General features: G+C 39.6%; 1 protein-coding gene across 2 annotated transcripts in view; it reads left to right on the top strand.

Annotated features, from left to right (window-relative positions):
• Positions 1-21,435, top strand: part of NRG1 (neuregulin 1) — a 119,061-nt gene extending 97,626 nt beyond the window's left edge. The window contains exons 4-9 of one of the 2 annotated variants that reach the window (XM_014786324.2): positions 4,320-4,343; positions 8,983-9,085; positions 10,664-10,790; positions 13,658-13,788; positions 14,587-14,793; positions 17,500-21,435. In XM_014786324.2, coding sequence (XP_014641810.1) covers positions 4,320-4,343; positions 8,983-9,085; positions 10,664-10,790; positions 13,658-13,788; positions 14,587-14,793; positions 17,500-18,151 — 1,244 coding nt within the window. In that variant the 3' untranslated portion in view covers positions 18,152-21,435. The remainder of the gene's footprint in view (positions 1-4,319; positions 4,344-8,982; positions 9,086-10,663; positions 10,791-13,657; positions 13,789-14,586; positions 14,794-17,499) is intronic. The other variant, XM_087418493.1, reaches the window with a different exon arrangement.
• Positions 21,436-24,298: the final 2,863 nt, after the last annotated feature.

Consider the following 24,298-nt stretch of genomic DNA (forward strand, 5'->3'; position numbering starts at 1 on the left):
TACAACCAGAAGCTGCTTTCCAAAGTTGTCTTGCCCAGAGTTAATTTTTTAACCTCTATGTCTTAAATTCACAATTTTTATTTCCCCCCACATAGAAGGCAAGAAAATAAATTTTTGCTGCTCTAAGAACTTTATGTTCAAGTAGTAATGGAGGCTGCACAAAGGATGAAACATATTGCCAGAGTGGTAATGTTTAAAATTTAATTGTTTGTGTTCGTAAAGTCTGAAACACATAACATAAATTTTAAAAGAAAATATATTCCCCAGCTTAAAAGAGAAACATTTTTCAAGTCATCAAACCACATTTTCAGTTGAAAAATAACATTCTAAAAGAATGCACAATTTTTTAAATGCTGATTAACACATAACTTACATTATTAGGATTTGATACAATTTGTGATGCAAGTGTCCTATGGGTTAAAATATGAAAGAAAGAAACAAATGTATATTTTATATGGCTTTCTTGAAGGCAGCCATTTACTGTGAAATAAAACATATTGATAGTACTTTCTAGGAAAATATTGTCAAGGTTAGTCAGCTTCAAATTTGACCTATTGACACAGAATTCCTACTTGAAAGGATTGTGTTCATCAATGTGAGGCGTGTGTGTGTGTGTGTGTGTGTGTGTGTGTGTGTGTGTATACAGAGAATCCCTAATCAATTTATAGACTTTATGGAGAGGGAAAAAGGCACTCACAGCTTCAATAATTAGAACGAGTATGGAGCAAATTTGTCATATATAAACTAACATATAATAGGAAATAGTTATAGAATAGCCCAAATTATAGAATATTTCAGAGTACAGTTTTAGAGCTTTTAGGCATATTCAAGAATGAATAAACTTAGCAGATGTTCTTAAAAGTAGTTTTGAATCAGGTTATTAATGTGTAAATTATTTGGTGTTAATTGCTAAATACTTTAAAAACCCATTGAAGTTATAAATTTGTTTATCAAACGTGTATCTTGCTGACAGTAGAATAAAGGCAAACTCAATCTATGACAAAATTATCATAAATTCCAACTGAGTGTTAGTGAGATTTTACTCTGTGTGTGTGTGTGTGTGTGTGTGTGTGTGTAAGTGTGCTCCTGTGCACATGGAAACTTGAGAGTAAGGAGAAGGTCTCCTATTACATTTCGAAGGGCTCAGTGTCAATATGGATTGGTATATGTGAAAAAAAGTATCTACATTTGTAAAGGTAAGTCAAAAATGAATTAAAAGTCAGACACTAAATTAGTCCCATTTAGAATTGGCATTGACAGAACTCCTTTAGAAATCTCAGAGGTGCAGAAAGTCAAGACTACCCCTATGCCTTTGAGGTTATTTGCATAAAAAGGCCCAAGATGTTAAAGAGTAAAATCCTGAATGTCTTCGAATTTTAGCAGAAACCGTAATTGCATGTATGTATAACTTTGGTAAAAGAAACTTGTTTTATTATTCTTTTCTCTAACGCAACTGAAAATTTAAATTAACCTACAGGTTAATCAGTTTTATTCAAACAATTACAAAATCCTAAAGCAAAGGATTAGTGAGTCGATATTTCATAGTTTCTGAAGACTCTGAGGTTTAAATTAATTTTTTATATTGCTTACTGCACAGCAGGAAGTCACATGTAGAAAAGGAAACTAAATTGTTTACAGTAACCTTTGTGTTTTTGAATTATTAATTTAATTTGAAAAATGTAGTGGCTAGGCAGAAGTTCAATAGGAAGCATATGATACATAATGAGCCTAAGCCAACATTAGATTAAATAGAACAGAAAGAAAGTAATAACCTCTTCACAAAATGAAAAGTGTTTGTGTATTCTGCTTTTCTTGACTCACAATGAAAAAACTGTAGCCACCAATAGTAAAAATAAATTAGAGCGGTATTTGCTCCAGGTCCAGAATGACTGATGCATGTTGCCTCTGCTTGTTTCCTTGTTAGGGCTTATGGCCAGAAGAGATTCCAATTTTAAGTACCAATTTCCCTTTGAATTATTTGAAATTGGAGCTGCCTGATATGAATGACTTCCCATGAAATGAAATTATGGTTAGGCTCACAGACTTACCTATAAAACCGTAAATGCAGTAATATGTATGCATGGGCATGCTACTAATTTTATTGAAGACTTAACCAAGCTTTCTATGCAACTAATATAGATCATTAGCAGTGTTCACGTAGGCATGAAATAATGATTCTCTGGAAAGAGTTTCTGCAGCTATTTCTTGATTTTAACCCTTAAATTATTACTGACTGGTAGGAGGAAAAGGCAAGAGATAAAAGGGTTCTAGGGAGAAAAATTGAGTCACAGCCTCGTGGAAATGTGTAAGGAAATTTAGTATCACTTCCTCGGAAAATGAATTTTTGTACCTGATGTTCCGAAGTTTATATGAAGGAAACAAATGGAAAAAAAAATGTCAATTTGTCAAATTTAGTGTTGCACAGAGGCAAGAGAAATTTGTTTGGATTTGAATAAATCATTATTTTGCTGTGAACATTGTGCAGCCAAATTAACCCTACATCCTCTGGCTTATAATTTATGAAAAATTTAGGTTATTTGCCTGAGTACCCTGGACCCAAAGCAGAGAGAACTCTATTATATATAGTGCCTCTCATTACCATTGTTACTCGATGTACTATTTTTTTAATCTGGAAAACTTCGTTTCCTTAAGAGGTGGCAAGTTTTTAAAGTCTAAATTTGTGATATATGCCAGGAGCTTTCAGAGTTTTCCTGGCCATGAAATTAGTCAAAAGTAAACCTACATGCAGTAATTGGCCCAAGGTAAATCTCCAGATGTGTCTGTTTTCCAAGCTCCCTTCTGCTGTTGGCCGATATATTTCATGGCTTCTTTATTCTACAGGGTCCCCCCATGAGGCATGTGTTAGTATTATAAGCATTTTGTCAATGAGAAATTAGCTTGTCCAAAGTCACTGAACAGGTAAATGGCAGAGGCAGGACCTGAAGCCAGGACAACTCCAGCACACTTACCTCTTACTTTCCCCTCTCTACAGGAAGCACTTTGTCCATGTCCAAACTAATGTTTTTGTAAGAGAAATACCCCTCTACTGTATGTTTTCAGACTTAAGAGATGCCTTGTCATGCTTTTGGACCCCCCGGTCTCTCTCTAATCAGTGATCAAGAGAAGAAATGTGGACCTCCGAACCTCTCTTTTCATTCTGCCCCTCCGTCTCCCTGCCTGTCCACCACACATGTACAAATTAGTCCTAAACGGTTCCACCCAATGAAAATTGATTGACAATTTTAGTTTCAAGACTAGGAAGTGTCATTTCTGGAGGTTTTTTCCTTCTTTGGCCCATTTTCCGCATTTCTCACTTGAGCCTGTGCTGATTCTGTAGTCCTGCAATCCTGGTGCGCTTGCAGTCAGATCTTGTCAGGACTACGGCTGTGGGCTCACACCTTTGAGTCCCCTTCCCTGGGCAGCCCTGCGGGGCCTCCAACAGCCTTTGCCCATCGGCTCTTCTCTGGTCATCAGAGCTCCGCATTGTGGAGTCATCATCTAATTGGCTCTCTGTTATTTGAGGAAGTAGTACATTAAATTAACTGAAGACCCCAGGATGGTATTCTCCCCCCCCTTTTTTTTTTAATTTGAAAAAGTGAGGCATTGAGAGCTATCCTGTGCCACGCAGGAATTATATGAAAAAACTGGAAGCAGGCTCTGGTGTCCCAATGCCCTGTCTGGCTTTTTGAGCAGAAGTGTTTGTTGTTTTCTGTGAATGAAACGTGTAAGTGGTAGAGAAAGTGAAAGGTTAGGAGATACATTTTTTAAAAAAAAATTAACCAAAGCAACAAGAAATATTAGAGCTTAACTATCCACAAACGGTGAAAAATGTAAATCCAACATGATAAAATTGTCAGACCAAATTCCTATCCTCTTGGCTTCTCCTGGCTCTGCCACTGTGTGTCTTTGGGTAAAAAAATTTCACCTCCCTGGAACATTGCTTCTGCCTTTGAAAAAGAGAGGAATGAAATAATACCAAATGCCTTTTCTCATTATAAATATGATCTTTCTATTCCCAAACAATGAAGTAGCATAGAGGACAGCTCAGCTATATAACTTCTCCCTCAGTAAGGTCTTTTAAGGGTTAATAAAGACACAGTGTGCCGGTATTTGCACACCTCTTAAAAGAGAAGTTCCCTATGTGGACTCTAGGAGGCGTACCTGAGCACTGCTTCGTTAACCACCCATTTGTCCTGTTCAATGTGCACGCACAGAGAGCCGTAATAGTCATGTGTAATGTGTTTTGGAGTGCAGTGTATTGCTCTTTTCTGAAACTTTTTCCCTTTCTTTCTTTTTTTGTCAACTTTCTGCATTGGCAGAGCATCTTGGGATTGAATTTATGGGTATGGACCAATCATCATTCCTTTTAGCCTGCAGAATTTAGAGCCTATGAGCTGAAATCTTTTCCGTTCCTACTCTTACCTTTCAGTTCCTAACTAATTTCCTTTCTCCTTAGAAGGGATCATACAGCTATAACAATGATTTCTCTGCTTTCAATCTATGATTAGTTTACTCACGCGTTACTGAGGGCAGCAGCTTTTAGATTCCCAAGCTTCACTTAGAGTTTAAAATCACCTCACCTGCTGCAAATTCACATATATCCCATGTTCCTTGACCCACTGGTTGGCTCTGGCCATGCTGTTATTTCAGAGCTGGGGTAAGTTGGAGCCGTACAGAAGGCTACGGGAGGAACCCAACCAGGGGCCTGAGAACAAAAGAGGCTTTAAATGCATCTGCTTAAACACACACTTCATCTTAGGCTGATGAGAGTTTAACATACAATGTAAAAATCACTATTTACTATTTAATATAGTAACATAGCCCTTACATTGCAACACAATATTATATGCCCAGACTTTGAATTACTCTGATTTTCTGGAGATATTCAAGCACTACTCTAGTCAACTTCATTATCTTGTGAGCAAGGAAATAGAAAACAGAAAGAAATGAGCCTTGTGCTATTTTAGGTGGAAACTCTAGTGCTAATGGAATTAAACTTGAGTCACTAAGATTATCCAGACAAGTAATCGAATAGAATTTTCACACTGTAAACATCAAATATCTCCTGTGAGCATATAAATTTGGGGTGTACTCCTTTTGAAGGCCTTCATCCTAAATAGTTGGGAGAAAAGACGAGTCTCAGAAGGAGGGGGTAGCCATGCTATCTTCCCAGAGGCTCCATGATGCAGGTCCCCAGGGCTTCTTGAACACTGCATACAGCCCTGGAAGGTGGTAGTGGGTCAACAAAGCAGAGTCCTGATTAACAGAATATCCGATCCCCATCCAGCTGGTATCAGTGACATCATGCAGTGAGGGCACCCTACAGGTGCTGCTTTCTTTTGGATGATAACATCACAGTCTACTCCTAATGTATGTTCCATCATTCGTGGAAAATCAGGATGTTGCAAGCTGTAGCAATTACAGGGATAGAAACTCAATTACTTGCCCATTCCACCAAAAAAATTCCAAGAGAAAACTATTCATTTGATGGGAAAACCCCCACATTTATGTACGTGGACTTTTGCACATCTGAGAACACCTCCCAAGGGTGAGAAGCATGGGTAGCAGGTCATCCACGTGAGGGGAGTGATCTATTCAGGTTACTGGGATAAAAATTGTTCTGCTTCTAAAAAGGCTTATTGGCCTTTCCTGCAAGGAGGAAAAAAATTCTATCATCACCTCCCCACTTCTCCCTAACAGCATCTTTCCTGCTTTGTTGCTTTAGGGTCTGACTACAGAACTTAATATTTCTATTTCCACACAATGAAGTAGGGTAAAGGAGAGTTCAGATATACAACTTCTCCCTCAGTAAGATCTTAAGGATTAGTAAAGACACTGTGCTGGTATCTGCACCTCTTAAAGACAAACCTTCCAGAGGCTCCACAGTCCCAGGGCAGCCAGTGTACTAAGCCAGAACGTTGCATCCTTAAGGAAAGTCAGACCTTAAAGGTCAATTAAAATTGAGAAAGATAAGGCCTCTGTCTCTTGGTCTTGGCCAGATCAGACTGGAAAACGTTGCTTGATGTGATTCCCTTCAATGTGTCTCGCCAGATCTAGAGTAAAGACTCAGAAGCATTTCCACTCATTAATGCAGATCTGCCAACTGGACTGAAGGATTCTATTTTTCAGTGCTGCCTCTAGTCTACTCTTGCCCTATTGACACTGTCACACTAGGAAAAAAAATAAGGGACAAAAAGGGTTAAGAGAACCCATTGTTTATATTATTGTCCATCAAGTATTTCTCTTTTAACACATTCATATTGTGGAGGTCACCTGATCTAGTCAACCACTGGAAAATTAAATAGAATCTTAGATGAGAAACATGTAACACATTTAATAAATGCCGATGTGAATACAGAATCCTCATCCCACGTCTGTATTCTATGGGTCTTGGCTTTAATTGGTTCATCTTAGCACTTCTGCTTTACCCTTTGACCTTTATTGGGCTGCCTTTTTATTTCCATGACTGATTTTACTGGAAAATGTGTGTCTTCCTACATAACACAGGAAGAATGGGTGACTCATCATACACCATTTGTTCACAAACCCCAATCTATTTTTTTATAATTAACAACAACCAAAAAACTTGTCAAAAGAATCTCTGAGAGTATGCATGATGCTTTTCCCCCGTTAGTCCTTGGTTAGGTCCCATTTTTGTAGTTTGCAGAAGCAATTTCCCAGCTTTTCCTAAAGATAGAATGTTAAGATGTCAGTGCGACCAAACTCTTACCGTTTTAAAAGGAGAAAAAATAGAGTAAGTGAAAGAAGCCATGGTAAAGCAGACTTTTCATTATCTTGGCAACAATACATTTTTATACTCCTGTTTCTTAACCAACTCCTCACAGCCGAAGGAGCCCTGCTTTGCATCTTGGTGCCATGGAGAAGGACCAGTGGGGTGACCCTACTGCTTCTTAGACATAAATGCCAAAAACTGATCTGAATGCCAGGTCAAGGAGGATGCTCCAGCTCACAGATTAACACCTCATAAAATTGAATTCCCTGTCCTGTGGCTGTGGGGGAGGGGAGGCAGCAGACACAAGCAATTAATATATCAGCATTCACGTTCCACGTCCTGGTTTGACTTTTGCGGCACGAAAATATGTGACATCACTCGATGCCTGCTGGTTCGTTGTTTCACTGCAATGCACCAGCTGCTTTGCTCTCTAATTGTGGCTTCCACGTGACCGCCAGCGTAGGTTAGGAGTTATGCTGTATGGGATAACCCTTCCAACTTTGCATCCACCTTTTCTTCCTCCCTGAGCATTTCCTCCCTCTGGTTTTCTTTTCTTTATTTATTTTTCCTCCCTTAGTATCAGGCATGCTGTGCCAGGGACTTCAGATGGCTCCTTCACTTTTAACCTTGTTTTCCCTCGTACCTGACTTCCTCCCTCTCTCCGTCATTCTGTCAGTCTGTCTGTCCTCTTGGTTTGTTTTTCCTTTCCACTTCCAACCCTTTGGTTTGTTTTTGTATAATCTCTGCGGCATCCTAGTCTTTTACCCACTGACTTCGATTCTCCTCCTCCTGTTAATAATCAATGCTATATTAATTTAATTTGACAATGTTCCTGACCTGTTAACTGGAATTTGATTACCATGGGCTTGGCTTGTAGGAAATGTTTTGTTTAATGGTCAAGTCTACTGTATCATAGAAATTAAAATGCACTTTTTCATTTCTAGAAAATTTCCTGCCACTTGCCCTTTCTCAATAGAGACAAAGGTGTGGTTGCTGAGATGAAGGTGTAACTTGGAAATGTTCTAGAAGGCCGCACATTGATGTCCAGATGAGAGCCCTTCATTTGCATAAGATTCTCCAGTTCGTGACCAGCTTATCAATCAGAATAGCAAGTTACAGCGCTCACTGTGCACCAGTCTAGTTCTCTTTCTCAGTGAACGGGTGAATATCTGTAAATAAGTGGAATTAGACTGATTGGAAGCTCAGTTCCTAAGGGATCAGGTTCACCATTAAATCAGCCCATCTTGTTAAGAACCTGACCTACCACAGTATAATCCAGTAATCCCCCCCCAAAACTGATTTGCAAATAGAAAGACTCCATGAATAAGAGATTGGTTGCATTTGCGGTACAGTAGTACCTTTAATTCAAAGTTCTAAGCGTCACACTCCCTTGGGGTAACCTACCTTAGCTAATTTGCCAAGTTGATCAATGCAGGAATGTACAATCTATTCCAAATCACGCATCATTTGCACTAGTGGTTTCTTTATACAGATAAATTAGGCCTCTGAGAACAATTGGTGAAGTGTTAATAATTGTCCCTCAAAGGACAAATCTTCATCCTGGCCCAGGACTACCCTACCCATCATATTGGCTTTTCTCTGATACAGTGCCCTGTTACTCCGCATTGTATTGCTTATGTTCAAATTTGACTGTCAATCTTGGGGATCCTGCTTCGATTTTGTCACTAACTACAAGTCAAGCTCATGTTTGCAAATGTCTTTGAGTTTATTTTTTTTAAGTTAAAAATGGCTCTTTGTAAAGACCGCCGGAATATAAAATAGCTGGGAAATCAAGAGTCTGGGTGGGAGAAGAAGCAAGGCCGGAGGAGGGGAGGGCCCCAATGATGCCAATCCCAGCTTCTTTTATTGGCATTGATTCCTGTTGTCTTTGCAAGAGATTTTGCAAGAGATTTTTTAAAAATAAAAACTACAGTTTTAGCCAAATAGTTATTTTATAATAAATGTTTGTGATTTGCCAGTTTAATGCATATATATCTATAGCTTATAATTAAAGTAATTTTATAGTATAATAGTTTTTATTATAAATGGCCCCAGCTGGTTTTGCTGTTTATGCTCAAAGTGTAGTACAGAGTATGCTGTACCTTAAGTATGTCTGCAAAAGTAATGAATTGTCACATATTTATTTTCTTGTGAACATGGACAATGCCATGCAGCATGCCAACTGTTCAGTTGTAAGTCCTGGCAAGGGTGAGGGACCTTTGGTGACACCTGCTCTCATCCCTTTCCAGAAGCGGAAGAGCTCTATCAGAAGAGAGTGCTGACCATCACCGGCATCTGCATCGCCCTGCTTGTGGTTGGCATCATGTGTGTGGTGGCCTACTGCAAAACCAAGTAAACCTTCCTCCTCCACGCCTGCTCTCCTTAGCGCGCAGACAGCTTAGCTGCCAAGGGCTTTGCAGAAACCAGGCTCCACAGCCTAGTCTGGAAAAAAAGGGTGGGGGGCCCCAGGGGGACTTTTCTCCTTATTTTCTCTTCCGAATAATCCATTTTGAGGACCTTCCCTAGTCACATACATTAGAAAGCTTTGCCTATTTGTGTGAAGCGTTAGACGACTTCTGATAAGTGATCACAGCCCGGTGACTGAAGAAAGGGTTGGAGGGACAGGCTTGTATGGGGACACACTCATGCGTGTGTGGTTGTGGGTATGAGCACCACATCCTGAGAGGAGGGGGGGTGGGTGCCAAAAGGTGTGCTTGTCATGTCGCTGCTGGGGACACGTCCAGTTGTACTCAGACTTAAGAGAGAAAGGAAACTCTTTGTGGTGTTGGCAATGCAGTTTTCTAAACGTTATAGTGATTATTTTTCAATGCTGTCTAATTAGGTTAGCAGTTCAGATGCTCTCAAAGTGTGAGATGTACAAAAGGAATCTCATGGGAGGAAAAATCAAACACAACTTGCTTTGAAAGAATAAAAGAGAAAACATTAAAACAGATTTGCTTTCACTATGCTTGGTCCTTTAAGCTAGGTCCATATTAACAAATATGATTACTGTATGACATGAATTCCCTTCACTTTTCTCTCTTACATAGAACTTCCACTTCAAGTCTGAAATAACGTTAATTAAGTTTGTTTTGTTTTGTTATTTTATCACATGAACTCTCTTGCCAAAACTAGCCATGGGAATATTATTATGATCTGAATGTTGCATTGAGAAGCAAAGACAATACGCTTTTATACCATAAAGTCAAGGGCATGGATGGTGTTTTCTTAATACCCCAGCATTGAGTGTGTGGCCAGATTTGAGTAAGCAATAGAGATAAGCCTTCATGGAATCCACATTATGAGTCTTATTAGATTCAATCTCAGTATTTCAATATTCATTACCTAGTTATACAAAACGGTGTTAGTAGAGTAGGATCATGTTACAATTGTGCCAAAATCTACTGGCAAAATATGTACATATCTTCACTCACACACGGTACTGTACATGCACATACACTACATATGATGTACAGATTCAAAACTAACTGCATTTTCTTAAGAGACACTCAGACAAGCTGTAAACAAAGTGAGCCTTCTCAATTGCACAGCACAAATTGTTACCTAAGACAAATGACCATCTGTAAGACTTAGGCAAAGGTGGATTGATTAGGAAAGTTGGAGTTTTAGCCAAACATCAGGCCAATAGCCAAATAAGAAGATGACTCATCTCCTCTTCTCTTTTTTTCTTCTTTCTCAGCAGTCCACTTAGATTTCTGTAGGAATCCCATCCAGCTTCTTAAATCTATTTGCTAAGAATGTGTGATTCCACCGCTGCCCATAGGCAGATTCTAAGACGGAGTGGCACACCTCCCTGCCCCTCCCTCACCACTGATCCACTGCCTGAGTTACATGTTTGTAGAATAAAGAATTGACTGTACTAAGAAATGTAAATAGTAGAAAAATAAATGCTTCCTTTCTCACGTCCAGGAAACAGCGGAAAAAGCTTCATGACCGGCTTAGGCAGAGTCTTCGGTCTGAACGGAACAACATGGTGAACATAGCCAACGGGCCTCACCACCCTAATCCACCCCCCGAGAACGTCCAGCTGGTGAATGTATGTTGACTCTGGCCAGTGGAAACGCTGAGCATCTCTCCTCTGTTCAGGCACCTTGAAGTTTATTTCCTAAAGCTCTTAGGCTCTTAGCTCCTGCCATTAATCACCATGGCTTCCAGGACTCCAGGGGTGTGCCAGGAGAAAATAATGGGAACATTTTTCAAAGTGGATTTGGTTACCGTAAAACTAGCACATTTCCTCTTATGAAGTGTTCATTAAGGGGTTGGAACAGTAATGTTGGATTCGTTCTGCAGGGAGGTCAGAACTGGAAGAAAGAAAAGAAAAACACAAAGAAAAATAATAAAATTAATGATACAAGAATCAGACGGAAATGTTTTATTTTTTATAATTTGGCAATGAAGGCTCCTCCAGTCTATAACTGATTAGTACTGGTAATTGAGCTAAGGGCTTTAGAGCGATTTTTATTAGAGGCATTCCACAGTGCCTAATGATCTACTGATTTACAAAGGAAGAAATTAGGGAATGTAAAGGTCAAGTGTCTTATCAAACTTGCCTCTCAGTAGCAAAACTGGAAAAACATGATGCTTTCTTATTCTCTGACTCTTTCTACATGATGCCAAACCCTCCAGGCGAAATAGATCCTTAATCATTCAAGTATTTTGTTTCAAATTTACTGAGCACTTGGCTTTTAAATATAACTAGGTCACAGAATATTAGATTCTGGAGAGTCTTTAGATATCATCTTCCAAACCTCCCTTTTTTTTTTTTGGTGAGGAATACTGGCCCTGAGCTAACATCTGTTGCCAATCTTCCTCTACTTTGTATTGGGATGCAGCCACGGCATGGCTTGATGAGCAGTGCATCAGTCTGTGCCTGGGATTCAAACCTGTGAGCCCCGGGCCACCAAAGTGGAGCACATGAACTTGACCACTATGCCACTGGGCCGGCCCCTCAAACCTTCCTTTTTTATAGATAAGGGCCAGAGCTGGACTCAGCTTTCCTGGGTTTTGAAGTCTTGCTCTTCCTCTCCCACCATAATTCTTGTTGTCTTCATTTCCCTGTGATGTTTGGCTTTTTATAAGCAAAGCTTGAAGATTATATTGTAGTACCATTTTCTATCCTATAGAAAAAGGTATATTTTGTGTGGAGCAAATACATCATAGATCCAAGTTCAGAGCTGGCAGTTACTGAACCACCAGCGAGTCTTATAGCAAAGACCTTCAGGAGACTGTTAGAGTCAGGTGCTAATATCTTAACATACTTTGCTGCCTTCCTCGCTCTGCAGTGTTCATGAGAATGTTCTGTACAGTTGATAAATGCGTTCACTACAGACACACCTATAACTGTCGCTATGTGTGTTGTAATACAGAGGAGGCAGAATGACTGCCTGGATTCCACTTATGGCTCACGCTGTGTGACTTTAGCCTTTAACTCTTCTAAACCCTATTTGTTTATTATGAAAACAGGCCTCAAAATAATACCTACTTCAAAAAGTTCTTGTGAGCATTAAATAAAATAATCTATGTAAAACACTTGGCCCAGTGGCATTTAGTGAGTGTTCAATAATTGTTAAATATTATTTTCATTAGATTCACTGAGCTTACATTACCTTCCAAGGAGCAAGAGTGAAATGGTACACAGACTATAAATAGCCCATTATGTATGACATCACCATCTTTTCCTTAAAGCCAGCTAACTGTACGTCCCAGAAAGATCCTCATGGAATAGCCTTTCCACTAAGAGAACCAGCTAGACTTTCAAGCATAATTCAAGTTGTATATTTTTGGGGTTTCCGTGAATATATCAGGTTCTTTTAGAGCCCACAGCCCATCAGATTATAAAGTATCCTGTTTCATTTAAGAGTATTTCTTTCCATATCTTTTCCTGTTACAGAACTCAATTTGGTGTAAATACTAACAGCATTTAAAACACAATTTCAAAATGTGGCTCTTTCACTGATAGAAGGCAGTAAGAGCTACTATGATTTTGGTGATGAAAATCAAGTAGAATCTACTTGCACTGTATATAGGACTTCTATATATTATGTGCTTTGCAAGATGTGTGACCTTGACAACTGCTCTAAATCCTTCAAATCTCTCAGTAGTCTTGTTAGTCTTACCACTGATAATAAGTTAAAAATTTCAGTGATATCATTAGGGCAACATGGGCACTGGGAAATTGAAAGAAAAAGGTATATCCAAAATATAGAGATTTAAAAAAAATCTTTGGGGCCCGCTGGCCTGGTGGTGTAGTGGTTAAGTTTGCACGCTCCACTTTGGCGGCCCGGGGTTCGCACGTTTGGATCCCGGGCATCAGACCTACACACCACTTACCAAGCCACGCTGTGGTGGTGTCCCACATATAAAGTAGAGGAAGATGGGCACAGATGTTAGCCCAGGGCCAATCTTCCTCAGCAAAAAGAGGAGGATTGGCAACAGACGTTAGCTCAGGGCTAATCTTCTTCACCAAAAAAAAAAAAAAGAAAGAAAAAAATCTTCTACTCACTTGAAATTTGAAATAAAACAAAACATCTCCATGCTTTTGTTTCACTCAAATATCTGTTAGTTTTCTTGCAACAACCATGACAAAAATGAATATTGGGCAGATATTTGTATTGAATTCTAGTCAAGTTATCAATTAGAAACAAAATCTGAGAACTATGTCTGTTTCTGATAATATGTAGTTGTGATTGTAGGACCTACATTGTGTGAACAACCGAAGAGTAATTCATTAACTCCATTCATTGAATCGAAAGGCCACGGTAGCCAGGATAGGATTTGCCATCTGGCCATTGGAGAAATAGAATTTATTATGAAGCATGTGTACTAGAATAGATTTTTTGTGTGTGACAGTGTTAGTATTTTGATTTACATGAATCTTCAAGTTGTGTCTCTTTGTTTATCCAGCAATACGTATCTAAAAATGTCATCTCTAGTGAGCATATTGTTGAGAGAGAAGTGGAGACATCTTTTTCCACCAGTCACTATACCTCAACAGCTCATCATTCCACTACTGTCACCCAGACTCCTAGTCACAGGTATGGGAATAAAAATATTGCATGACGCTTCTCCAAGAATGGATTTTACACATGGCCTTTTATCTCACTGCCTCAGAAAGGAAGACGAGACACTTATGAGGCAGTGAGGTATAGTAAAATGTATGGTTTGGGACAAAAACAGACTTTGGACAATAGCTGGCTCTGCCACTTCTTTGCTATTTAAATTTGAGCCTCAATTTTTCCATTACCTAAAAAGGGAAAATAATACCTACCTCACAGGATTGTTGTTCCCCATTTTAGAGATTGTCTTGACTCATTCTCAACCACTCACTGAATTGCTACACTGGGGATCTCTGTCTTAGATGCTATATAATACTTAGAAGTTGACTTCTTCCGATGATTGGATTGCCCTGAGAAATGCACATGAAAATTGATTAGACAGCTGGACCCTAAATTCTTAAATGCCCTGGTGACCTATATTTGAGAGCATGCTACCAAGGACAACACTAGACTTCCATATGAAGCTCATAGGACAAAGTGTCTCCTTAACCCAAGCCACTCAAGAACCTACAGACTCTAAGAATATTTTGTACACAGTGGCATTTGATAAGTAAATATGTGTTGAGTGGGTGGACAAATGAATAAACAAAACCTATCTAATTCAAGATCCTTTCTCAAGCAAGTATCTTTATAACAATTCTATTCTAAGACAAGTAATGTAGGGATCTACTGATGGACCAATCATTTGAAATATTTGTCAGATCACTTGCTTTCATTTCCATTTTTGCATATAATATTTTTTTTAAAACCTCTTTGCCTGTTGCATTTCCCCTCTAGCTGGAGCAATGGACACACTGAAAGCATCATTTCGGAAAGCCACTCTGTAATCATGATGTCATCAGTAGAAAACAGTAGGCACAGCAGCCCAACGGGGGGCCCAAGAGGACGTCTTAATGGCATGGGAGGCCCTCGTGAATGTAACAGCTTCCTCAGGCATGCCAGAGAAACCCCTGACTCCTACCGAGACTCTCCTCATAGTGAAAGGTAAAACGGAGGGGGCAAAGCTACTGCAGAGGAGAAAGAACCCCAGTAAGAGAATCCCCATGAGCACCTGCGGTCTCACCTAAGGAAGTCTACTCTAATGAGAATAAGGGGCGGCAGTTCCGTGTTCTAGGAGTGCTTCTAGTTGATGAAGTCATGTTTTTGTTTGACTGAACTCATTTCTTCTGAGATTCTCATGTCGTCCCAGTGGCTGACAGGCAACAAACTCTTAAAGAGCTGTAATGACTTGATGTGGAAGGCGCAGCAATCTTGGAGTTCCCAGCTCTGACCTTAGGCTCAGACCCACTCAGGGTCTCAGTTTTCTCAGTTATAACTTTAGAGAGATGGGATCAATGATTGATAAGGACGCTTCTATAATTCCAATTTGCCAGTTATCCGAATTCTGATCGAGCTGGCTCGTGTTCTCCAGTGCTAACTCTTTCTTACCTTCCAGCCTCAGTTAAATTAAGTCAAGGGCTATGTCATTGCTGGCTGCCATGGGGAACACCTGCATGTGTTCCACCATATAGTATGCTTTTGATGAATTTCCAAGAAGGGATGAATAAATAAATCTTTTGTGTGCTGCATCTGGCAGTCTTCACAGCTGGTTTTCAAAGCAAATATTGGCTTTGATATGGCCCTTTATTCCAGAATGTTTGGCTTTATTCTAGATATATTGGGTTGGGTTGGGGGAGTTATAGAAAAGGTAAAATAAAGAACAGAAGAAAGTAAACTAAAAGAGATACTTAATAGGACTATTGAATACATAGATTCTCTTTATCCATTTTCACCTAAACTGAGAGAGTTCTACCAACCAGCATTTCTAGCCCATCAGTTAGCTGTTTGTTTTCAAATCCAGTGGGGTTTTGTTTGTTTGTTTGTTTACTTTATTGTCATCTCAGTCTAATCTTTGACCACTTGCTAAAAGGTTTACATAATGTCAAATCCCTACTTATTTGGTAGTTACATGGTTGGAGGCCATTTTGATAGACTCTTTCCACTCACGGACTGGGAAGTAGTTACAACAAAGGATGACTAGTTCTGGCCTTGCAGGACATATAGAGCCTGCTGCCCACTTCTTCAAGGACCCTTACGCCAAAATGGGATTTCAGAGCTTTATGGAATTAGGAGTTGCTCTGTAACTCATCTATGAAAAAGTAGACATGGTCCAAAACTGGTTTAAAACATTAGTCTTAAATTCATATAATTATATCTTTGTGTATTAAGGAAGTCTATCTGTCCTAATTCAATCTTTTTTGAAACCTTGAAAAGAAATTAGGGATAAATTCTTTCTTTGTCACTACATGTGATGTTTATCTTTAAAGGTTGACGTTTCCCTGCTGTGGTAGGCTTCCTTGCACACCCCAGATATCATCTAGGACTGAAAAATATACCTGAACCTAGAGATCATGGAGAGAAAACATGAATCCCTTTTATGTGTTGGTTGAATTTGGATTAGCATTTCTCAGAGAGCTTAATTTAAGTATTGCCAAAGCAAAGTCTGAAGACTCAAGCCCCAAATAGTTCAATCTCTAGACACTTTCCCATTTTAGATACAGCTAGATCTCACATCCATATGACTCTGAATCATGGCTGAAAAGCAGGAAAGTTAATAGGTTTCCTGTTCCTGTTAGCTGAAGTTCAGATGATGGTGTCCCGTGTCATCACAGGTCATGTCAAATTAGACTCTGTGAATGCCAATGTGAAGAAAAGAGTCCTTTAGTGTTATGTATTGGTAACATTTTTATCAAAGCTGAGGAATGTGACTCTGAATAAACCGCATCTTCCTCAGTGCCAAGTCAGGTCTTCTTGTTCTGGGGGAAGAAAGCATGATATGGTAAAAACAATGCACTTGATGTCTTGACAATGAGAGTCCCTGAGCATTATCAGACATATAACATGACATAAGGTAACATGGTCCAGCCAACCCTTGGGGAGTCACAAAAGATAACCCAAAGACTGATGCGGCTGTGGGTTTTGGAAGAGAGGCAAACTGGAGTTTGAACATCGAAACCAACATAAGGTTCTCTCAGCTTATCTTTGAATGTCTTGGTCACTGGGATGGATAGTTGCAAATTGAATGTTAAGAAGTAGTATTTCATGGAAAAATTAAAAGCACACAAATGTGTTTCACTGTTATCAGGAATAAATCTAAGTTACTATGCTCTTTTTTTTTCATAAGACATAACCTTATAGCTGAGCTAAGGAGAAACAAGGCACACAGATCCAAATGCATGCAGATCCAGCTATCAGCAACTCATCTTAGATCTTCTTCCATTCCCCATTTGGGCTTCATTCTCTAAGACCCCTTGGCCTTTAGGAAGGTATAGTATTTAAGTAATACTTCTTTCCCTTCCAAATCCCTGAGCCTTGGTCTTTATAAACTGAGAGGTTTCCGGGACCTGGTGGCCTCTTATCTTGACTCACATGCTTTTATGTAAAATCATGATGAGATTGAAAATCCCAAAAGCTTTGATGAGCTAGGCAATTTAGCTGATCTTTGCATGTACTCCTGTAAGGAAACTCTTGGCTACATAATTTTAGATTCCAAGGGTGCTGAATGTCCTAGTGTAAAAATCGAGACATATACAATGAATAGAAATTCTTAGTTCTCTGATTATATGATATTGTGAACTCTGTCCCCTTACCCTCCCTGCTCTATGCCTCTTATTCCACCACACTTATGCCGGGTATTCTGTGCTCACACAGGTATGTGTCAGCAATGACCACCCCAGCTCGTATGTCACCTGTAGATTTCCACACGCCAAGCTCCCCCAAATCGCCCCCTTCGGAAGTGTCTCCACCAGTGTCCAGCACGACGGTGTCCATGCCCTCCATGGCAGTCAGCCCCTTCGTAGAAGAAGAGAGACCTCTGCTACTCGTGACCCCACCAAGGCTGCGGGAGAAGTATGACCACCACTCTCAGCAATTCAACTCCTTCCACCACAACCCTGCGCATGAGAGCAACAGCCTGCCCCCTAGCCCCTTGAGGATAGTGGAGGATGAGGAGTATGAAACGACCCAGGAGTACGAGCCAGCTCAAGAGCCTGTTAAGAAACTCGCCAATAGCCGGCGGGCCAAAAGAACCAAGCCCAATGGCCACATTGCCAACAGATTGGAAATGGACAGCAACACAAGTGCTGAGAGCAGTAACTCAGAGAGTGAAACAGAAGATGAAAGAGTAGGTGAAGATACACCTTTCCTGGGCATACAGAACCCCCTGGCAGCCAGTCTTGAGGCAGCACCTGCCTTCCGCCTGGCTGACAGCAGGACTAACCCAGCAGGCCGCTTTTCTACACAGGAAGAATTGCAGGCCAGGCTGTCTAGTGTAATCGCTAACCAAGACCCTATTGCTGTATAAAACCTAAATAAACACATAGATTCACCTGTAAAACTTTATTTTATATAATAAAGTATTCCACCTTAAATTAAACAATTTATTTTATTTTAGCAGTTCTGCAAATAGAAAACAGGAAAAAAAAACTTTTATAAATTAAATATATGTATGTAAAAATGTGTTATGTGCCATATGTAGCAATTTTTTACAGTATTTCAAAACAAGAAAGATATCAATGGTGCCTTTCTGTTATGTTATGTCAAGAGCAAGTTTTGTACAATTACCGTGTTTGCTTTTCCACAGTATTTTAGCAAAACCTCCCATCTATTCAGTTTTTGCTGACTTCTTGTGCATTGCACTATGATGTTGACTGGATGTATGATTTGCAAGACTTGCAACTGTCCCTCGTTTGCTTCCAGTAGCCCCCAGTCAGTACATCCTGTAATGGCACACCCATCCAAATACTCTTCTCTTTTGTATGAACTTTTCTTTTGCCTTCAGCGTATGAAATGAGTTGTGTCTACTCTGCCAGCCAAAGGTTTGCTTCATTGGGCTCTGAGATAATAGTAGATCCAACAGCATGCTACTATTAATTACAGCAGGAAACTGCATTAAGTAACGTTAAATATTAGGAAGAAAGTAATATCGTGATTTTTTAAAAACTATATTATTAATCAGAAGACAGCTTGCTCTCACTAAAAGGAGCTACCATTTACTTTATTTTGATTTATTTTTCTTGACAAAAAGCAACAGTTTGGGGATAGCATAGAAAATGGGTTTGGCTTGCTATTGGAGTAAACCCAACATCTTATAAGAGGACTCAATTTCACTTTCTCTTCGGGGAATGACACAGCGGGTCATCTAGTTGAAGATCAAACCATGGCTAAAAAAGGTGCAATCATTCCTGGCTTGTGTTTTTCACTGGTTTTGGAGCTCGTGATTGGTTGTGTCTTCTTGGCTCAAGAACAGACATGTGATGGCACAAAAACCCCTGCTTAAACAGCATACTCTGCCATTTGTCTGAAATAATTCTAGAGTGAAATGTATCTGCTGTCCATAGTGATAATTTGTCATCTTACGGAAATATTTCCATCGTTGAGTGTCTAGAAGTACTGAATGGATAGAAGATACTAGTGGGGAATGGCTGTGTGACTTGGTTGCAATTTTAAACAGTTTTGTTGACCACTCTTTTCTCCTCATTATTTTTCTCTTGTTTTTTCATGTTGCCTTGATTAGGTCATAACTGTGCATGAAGATTTTTGTCAGGAATGGCCAATGTGTATGCGATTTGTGATTAGTAAGAACTTTCCACGAGTGAGGATTCACCAGGAAATGTCAATAGTGTTGGAAAGATTGCACCTTTACTTGCAGAAATGACCCCCACCTGTGTCCCGACCTCTCAATCTGCAGCCTGTATCACCCATTTTTCCCCTTTCTTACTTTTTGCTTTATTGCCACAAAACAGGACTAAGATGGGTCTAAGCTTTGCATGTTCTCTTGTGATTGTAAATCCAAGGAAGGCCTATAGGTATTAACATTTGAAATAGCTGCTAATTCAGGAAAATAAGAGAATTTTTTAAAAAAATGCAGGACCCATTTCATGCCCTGCCTGATATCTGTCAAATCAGTCTGGAGTTTTACTTAGGTTCTAAGTGGCCTCCTAGGAGCCACGGGACAAAATTCGAAACAGATCAGCAGGGGGTTTAAAATACCAGGCATGAGGTCAGTGAGAGTAACTACTTCTTGTTTGCTGGTGAACTGAATCTATTTCTTCACCAAATCTCTATGTTAAAATTAAAGGGAAGAAGTGACATGATAGTAGGTCTTAGATGAAAAATGCAGGCTGGGCATGAGTCGTGTCTGATGTTTCTACAATCCACAGAGATGCCTGTCTGCAGGTCCTTGAAGTTACTCTTAGTGTTTGGTATCCCAAGCTGTCCTTCATGTTCAGATACCACTGTCTCTGTGCTCGGCAGGGTCCTCATTTGCTTGTTAACCTACGCAAAGGAGCCCCTGTCAGGCTGCACAAGTTGCACTGATTTCCCAGTTCTGTAGAAATGAGTAAGCTCACGGCAGGGGGAAGAAGACAGTCAACCCAAAGAGATTCTCTAAGTTATTCTAATATTGCCTTTGAAGGCCTTGACTCATTCTTAGAGTATTTCAGTAAAGAAATTCCTACCATTAATTACAAGTCTAAAATTCTGTTTCAAATTCTTCAGGCGTTGGACTATTCAAATGTCCCATTCTGGAGAATTTCAGGAATAAATAAAACCTTCTGTTGAGAGCAATGAACATTTTCCTCAGTATGAAAATTGATGTCAATTTTCAGGTTGCAAAAATATGTGCAAATTAAGGCAAGAGGAAATTTTATTTCCAACTTGCTTCTGGTCACTCACAGAGGTGTCATATTAGTTGGGACGGCCTTTCCATCCATAGAACAAGAGATTCCCCTGATAACAAAGGCCAGCTGACTCCTCAGGGCCACCTGCTGTGGCCACCAGATTTGTGTCCACAGGGACACCTCTGTGATGTCTAATTGCCACATTGCTCTCAACCATCCCTGTTTATAAACTCAGGCAGTGCAGAGGCAATTCTAAGAAGGAGTAGGAACCTATGTTCCCAGCATATGGAGAATTTTCATAAGTTTTCAGGTAGTAAAAATTGCCCAGAAGTTTGTCAGCAACTTTGTTTCCTGGGTCTGAAATCATACCCCACTGAGGGGTATGCAGTGGGGCATAGTATATGCAAAACTCCTTTTTCGCACTCAAGATTCCTTTTCTGTCCTACTCTCCCTTGTTGCCTGGCATGTCTTTTTTTTCAAGAGTGATTGGACAGCCTCATGCTTTCTGCAAAATAACACTCTGCCTGGGTATATGTGAATGTATCCCGAACACCAACATACCATATCTTCCCTGTTTAAGTATGACTGTCTTGATATAGGTGAGGTTTATCCAGGGTAACTTGCTCAGTAAATATTCCTTTTTTTGGCCTGGAGTTGAAAGGTACATGGCTCACATAGGTGAAAATAAGGAAGGCCAGGTTTTACCTTTTAGTGCTGGCTGTCTTCCACCAGCCACAGAGATTTCTATCTGCAAAGATCCATGAAACACTGCAGAGAAATGCAGACAAAAAGAAATGGCCACATATCACAAGTTCTATTATATATTCTTTTGTAAATACACATTGTACATTACTTGGATGTTTTCCTAAATCATTTACTGTCTTTATGAGTTAATGTCAGTTTTTTACCCTCTCAACTTACTGTGTAACATTGTAAATAACATAATGTCCTTTATTATTTATATTTAAGCATCTAACATAGAGTTGTTTTCATATAAGTTTAAGGTAAATGTCAAAAATATATGTTTTTTTGTTTTTCTTTGCTTTAAAATTATGTATCTTTTCCTTTTTCTTTTTTTTTTAAAGAATAATTTATTGTTCAGGAGAAAGAATGTATATGTAATTGAAACTATTTGAAGAATGCACATTTGAAGGCCGTGAGGTACTGATAAACTAAAGAATTTATTATCCAAAATACTAAGCAATAAGTAATTGTGATTTATTTAAAGTTTTGTTCATTTTCCATGAAAGACATACTGCAATAAAAACGCTACTCTGTGGAGACCTGGGAGTGTTGCTCAGCAGACTACTGTTTCAGTCTGTTAGACCAGCACCTTTCATCTTACTGTGACAGCTGTGCTAATTTCAGAATGTGTTCAGTGGACCCTATGATCACCTTGTCTGTCTGTTGCTTTTGCCACACTGCCTACTCTTGAATCATCTTCTGCCTATTGAGTCTGCTTACCACTGTGTTTCTTGTTGAAGGGACCACAACCAAGCCATATGATGTTTTCTCCCCCAAACCCCATACATAATAACATATCAGAGAGGACATTTTAAGGCATGATTGCCTGGATCCTGGTTCTTAACATGTTCTGTAGGGACAGCAAGGAACCTCTTCAGACTAATGGAAATGTCAATGTGGCAATCCCATGCAGTCATGAAAGGAAGACCTGTTATCATGATTCAGTCTAATGGCCACCATGGCCTACAAGGCAGCCCGTCAGAACCTGGCCACGCTAAGCTTTCCTATAGCTTCAGTAAATTTATTTTCCATCAGGCTCATAATTTATCAGTTCACAATTTTAAGAAAAGATAAAGCTAATGGGTTCTTTCCCCTCATTCTATCAATAAATCAGACTAAATGCCCCTCTTACTGCTCAGGGAAGGGCCTATGCATGAGAAATTTTCCACATTCTAAGACTTAGTCATAGAAATGAGGATATTACTTTTCTTATTGAAATTAGCCTCAACAAAAGCCATATTTTAACAAATAGATATTTGTATGGGTGGTACTTTTTATATATTTCAAGCATTTTACTCGTTATTCCAGCTAGGATAAGGGCTTCTGAAGCATATGGAGTAGGGGTCAGCAATCCTTTGGGATTCACAGTGGCCTTCTTTGGAGTTGAGGGTACCCTGAGGCTTCTTATCAAAGTCCACCTCCATATATGTACATGATTCCTATGACCTAGTAATGGCTCCCTTAGTGTCATGTCTAAGACAGTCTGGATGTCTAGGAGATTCAAATAGTGGCCTTTGAGTGTGCTAGTTTTAACTATTTATATTACTGACTTTTCAGTACTCTTCAGAATCCTTGTATTGGTGTCAACTTTGTTACACACACAAATTCCTAACACACTATCCTGAAGCCACCACGTTCTTTCACTTGTCCTATGTAGCCAACCAGCCATTCAGCAAATCAAGGAATGCACAGAATATGTCAAAATTAAAGACTGAGATACATCCCTCTGTCTTCAAGTTTAAGTTGAGGCTTTGTCCATCCGCCAAATTGAAAATGGCAAGCAGCTATCTTAGTAATTTAGGTTAAAATCAGGTACCTAAGATATATTGATATTTGAGGCAGATTCATGTGTGGTGGAAGGCAGTATGGAGAGAATGAAGATTCACCTATAGCCAAATCAAATATCCGGATAAATATTACAGTTCTCTATTCACTTCATCCATGTAGGCTCTTGAATGTCAAACCCAGGCCAGCTCTGCAAATGAGCAAACAATCTGTCTTTCCAGCCTGATGTCTTCCCCAGCATTTGATTTCTTTGCTCTCTGTCCTGATGAGGAATGACAAAAGGGCTTGATGTCAGGGATTTGGGGTGAAGTGAGGCAGGTCTGAAATCTAAAGATTTAGGATGCTGGAAGGAGTGGAAATTTTTGGTGATCTCATGTGAATCACTTTCCACTCTATCTGTGGCTTGCCCTTTCTAAAATGGATGAAATAACATAAATTATGAAAAGTATTACTCTAAAAGATTAATTTGGTAGGAAATAGGAATGCTTTTAGTTTATGAAAAACAGACCAATCCTGCTGCTACAGGAAGCTGCAATATTTCTAACCTTTGAGGCTGTTGTGGGACAGAGTAGTCAGGCCCAACCCCGCATGTACCTTTGGGCTGCTGTTGGCATCCTGGAACTGCAGTGTTGAACCTCTCTGATGAGCTGTTGGTTTTGAACTTCAGGGAGCTCCCAAACATCACCCATCAAGGAGATGATAGGAAAAGGATGTCATTACCTGGAGGCAACCCATCATGCTCTATTTGATCCTTTTAAAAACAGACCAGGAGACTGAGACCAGTACTTCCTAAAGAGGAGACACAGAATGGGGTAAGGTTTCCACTCAGGATCTTTTTCTAATCCTCTCCCTTCAAATGGACTTATTGGGACAGAACTTAATGGCGGAAACGGCATCTCTTCTCACCCCACAACATGCCAAAGAGACTGGAGAATTACCTTTATAGATGTAAACATCTAAAATAGCTTTATGCACAGGTTTGCTCGTATGCAGAGAACTGAACTATTAAATATAAATCACATTTAATAATATTTTATGGCTTAAAACATCCTTTATCTCTTTTTTATTCTCTTAACCCTGTGGGATGTTGATATGATAAATGATGAGGAACATTCAGGCTCAGGGAGGTTAAAGGTCTTTCCTGGAGCTACACATCTAGTGAGTTGCAAAAATAATACTTGCACCCAGGTTTTCAGACCACAACTCTATTTCTATTGATTGCACTCCTCCTCACCCCTGATATGAGCACAAACAAGCCTTTCATTATATGTACAGTACAAGTTACAACCAAAACTGAGTTT

Source organism: Ceratotherium simum, chromosome 28, assembly GCF_057802395.1.
Source record: "Ceratotherium simum simum isolate JZ-2026a chromosome 28, ASM5780239v1, whole genome shotgun sequence".
Classification (NCBI taxonomy): Eukaryota; Metazoa; Chordata; class Mammalia; order Perissodactyla; family Rhinocerotidae; genus Ceratotherium; species Ceratotherium simum.